The following is a 2,441-nucleotide window of genomic DNA, read 5'->3' as shown; positions in this document are numbered from 1 at the left end:
GCGGGCGGCAGGGAACTCCAGGTGATCTCCAGCACCCGCAGCGCGTCCTCGAAGGCAAACTCGCGCTTCAGCTCCAGCAGCAGCCAACGGTAACAGAAGAGCAAATCGTGGGCGCCGCGGGCGGCCAGGAAGGCCCAGAAGGGCGGATCCGCACGACGCAGCAACCGCCTCAGGTGGGAAAAAGCTCGGGCCAAACCTCGGCCCCCAGGGCGGAAGCGCGGCCCCAAACGCCGCATTAAGGAGCAGAAACAGAGGAAGGCCTGGGCCTCGTCGTCCAGCACGGCCAGCAGCGGCGCGGCCACGTCCGACATTCCCTGGCAGTAGGAGAGGCGCGGGTGGCCCAAAGCGAAGGTGGTGAGCAGAGCCTGCAGCGCCGCCAGGTGGGGGTGCCCCTCCTCGGGACCCCCGAAGTAGGGGTGGCCGCGGTCGGTGCGCACCACGTCCTTGCGCACGGCGGCTGCCACCAAGGCCAGCTCTGCCGGGGCCGCCCGCGAGGCCAGCAGGGATTTCAGCGCCGTGTATTCGTCGGCTTTGCGTCGCAGGTGGGCCAGGCGCTCCTGTCCTGACAGCCCGGCGGGGAAAACGTTCAGCAGGTAACGCCACACCACCTTCGGGGAGGGAACAAAGAGGAATTCGAGCAAAAGAAGGCGGATTTGGGGATGAAAAGAGGTGGGTGAGACGGCTCTGAGCCCACCCTGCTATTGAAGGAAAAAACAACAAAGAACTGGGGCAAAAGAACGTGGATTTGGGGACGAAAAAGGATGGCTGAGATGGCTCTGAGCCCACACCACCTTTTGGGGAAGAAACAACAAATAATCAGGGCAAAATAATGCGGATTTGGAAACAACAAGGGGTGGGTGAGACAGCTCTGAGTCCACACCAGCTTTGGAGAAGAAAACAACAAAGAACTGAGGCAAAAGAATGCGGGTTTGGGGACAAAAAGAGGTGAGCGCGAAGGCTCTGAGCCCACACTACCATTTGGGGAACAACAACAAAGAATTGGGGTAAAAGAACACAGATTTGGGGACAACAAGGAGTAGGTGAAACAACTTGGAGCCCACACCACTTTCTGGGGAGGGAACAAGGAGAAATTAGGGCAAAAGAACTCAGATTTGGGGACAACAAGGGGTGAGTGAAACAGCTCTGAGCCCACCTTGCGCAGCCCGGGCTCCACGCCGCCATGGTAGACGTGCAGGCGGAGGTCGTGCGGCCGCAGCAGGCGCCCACCGGGGCCCAGGTAGGAGCGCAGGTCGGCGTCGCTCAGCGGGGCACAAGGTGGAGGGGGGGTGGATGGCGGCGAGGTGGGGGTCTGGGAAGTGCTGTCGGACCAGGCCAAAGCTGCCTGCGCCCGAGCCAACGTCCGGCCCACCTAGAAGGGGAACTGGTGGCACTGGGAGGGACTGGGAGATGTTGGGGAGCGGGTCTATAGACAAAAGAAAGGGGCCAGGGTGTAACTGGGTGGCAATGGGGGAAGTAGAATGGGAGACAGAGCACTAGAGAGGGATTGCAGGGATGCTGAGAGAGGTTTGTGGCACTAGAAAGGGATTAGGAGCGAACTGGGGGGACTGGGGCGATGGGAGAAGACTGTGGGGCAACTGGGAGAGGAATTGGAAATACACAGAAGGACTGGAAGTAAACCAGGAGCCTTGATAGGACATTGAAAGCACTACGGGGACCAACAGTTAATAAAGCACTACTGAGAAAGTTAAAAAGGAAGTGGGAACGTGGGGAACAGGGGCAGAGAAACACCGTAAGTGCTGGCAATAAACAGGGGGGTACAGTGAGATGCTGGGAGGGAGCTGGGGTGCAACTGAGCGGGTTAAGGAGCCGAGGGGTGCGGAGCCCACCTGCGCCCACAGCGCCTGCGTGAAGGGCACAGCAGCGGCCAGCAGAGAGCGGCGCTCGGCCGCGGGGGGCAGAGAAGGCTCAGCAGCCGCCACCTCTCGAGGGCTGATGATGTCCCAGTCCTCCAGCAGCGGGCCTGCGGGTGGGGGGGCAGCGTCAGCGCAAACCTGGGGGCTCTCCACGCACCCCCAGCCCCCCCATTCCTCCTGCTCACAGTCAGCTGCCGGGCGCACATCCAGGCGCAGGCGCAGGGCGGGCCGGGCAGTTGTGAAGGCGGCTGCCAGGTCCCCATCGCTCAGCAGCGGCACGAAGCTCTCCCGGCCCTGAGCGTCGCGGGCTGCGAAGCTGAGGGCGAAGTTCCTCCTCCTGTGGGCACAGCGCGTCAGGCATCGGCCCGGCGCAGGGCTGAGCTGGAGGATAAAGGGCTGCGCTCACCCCTGCAGGTCGAAGGCGCGAGCCAGGATGTGCTGCAGGACGTCCAGCGAGGTGATCTGCGGGTCCACGGCAAACGAGCGGAACTCGGGCGGCTGCGGCCCTTCGGTCTTCTGCGCACAAAATGGCGGCGGCGCCTCAGACCGCGCCGGGCCGCGTTGCCG

The 2,441-nt window shown here is 62.7% G+C and overlaps 1 protein-coding gene across 1 annotated transcript in view; it reads right to left on the bottom strand.

The window, feature by feature from the left end:
* TBC1D25 (TBC1 domain family member 25) overlaps nucleotides 1-2,438 on the bottom strand; it is a gene marked incomplete at its 5' end in the record, with an annotated part of 4,282 nt that extends 1,844 nt beyond the window's left edge. The window contains 5 exons of the mRNA XM_031557611.1: nucleotides 3-608; nucleotides 1,154-1,369; nucleotides 1,848-1,981; nucleotides 2,060-2,211; nucleotides 2,281-2,438. Coding sequence (XP_031413471.1) covers nucleotides 3-608; nucleotides 1,154-1,369; nucleotides 1,848-1,981; nucleotides 2,060-2,211; nucleotides 2,281-2,438 — 1,266 coding nt within the window. The remainder of the gene's footprint in view (nucleotides 1-2; nucleotides 609-1,153; nucleotides 1,370-1,847; nucleotides 1,982-2,059; nucleotides 2,212-2,280) is intronic.
* Nucleotides 2,439-2,441: the final 3 nt, after the last annotated feature.

The sequence above is a fragment of the Meleagris gallopavo genome, unplaced genomic scaffold, assembly GCF_000146605.3.
Source record: "Meleagris gallopavo isolate NT-WF06-2002-E0010 breed Aviagen turkey brand Nicholas breeding stock unplaced genomic scaffold, Turkey_5.1 ChrUn_random_7180001878028, whole genome shotgun sequence".
NCBI classification, from domain to species: domain Eukaryota; kingdom Metazoa; phylum Chordata; class Aves; order Galliformes; family Phasianidae; genus Meleagris; species Meleagris gallopavo.
This window is presented reverse-complemented; position numbering and strand designations above follow the sequence as displayed.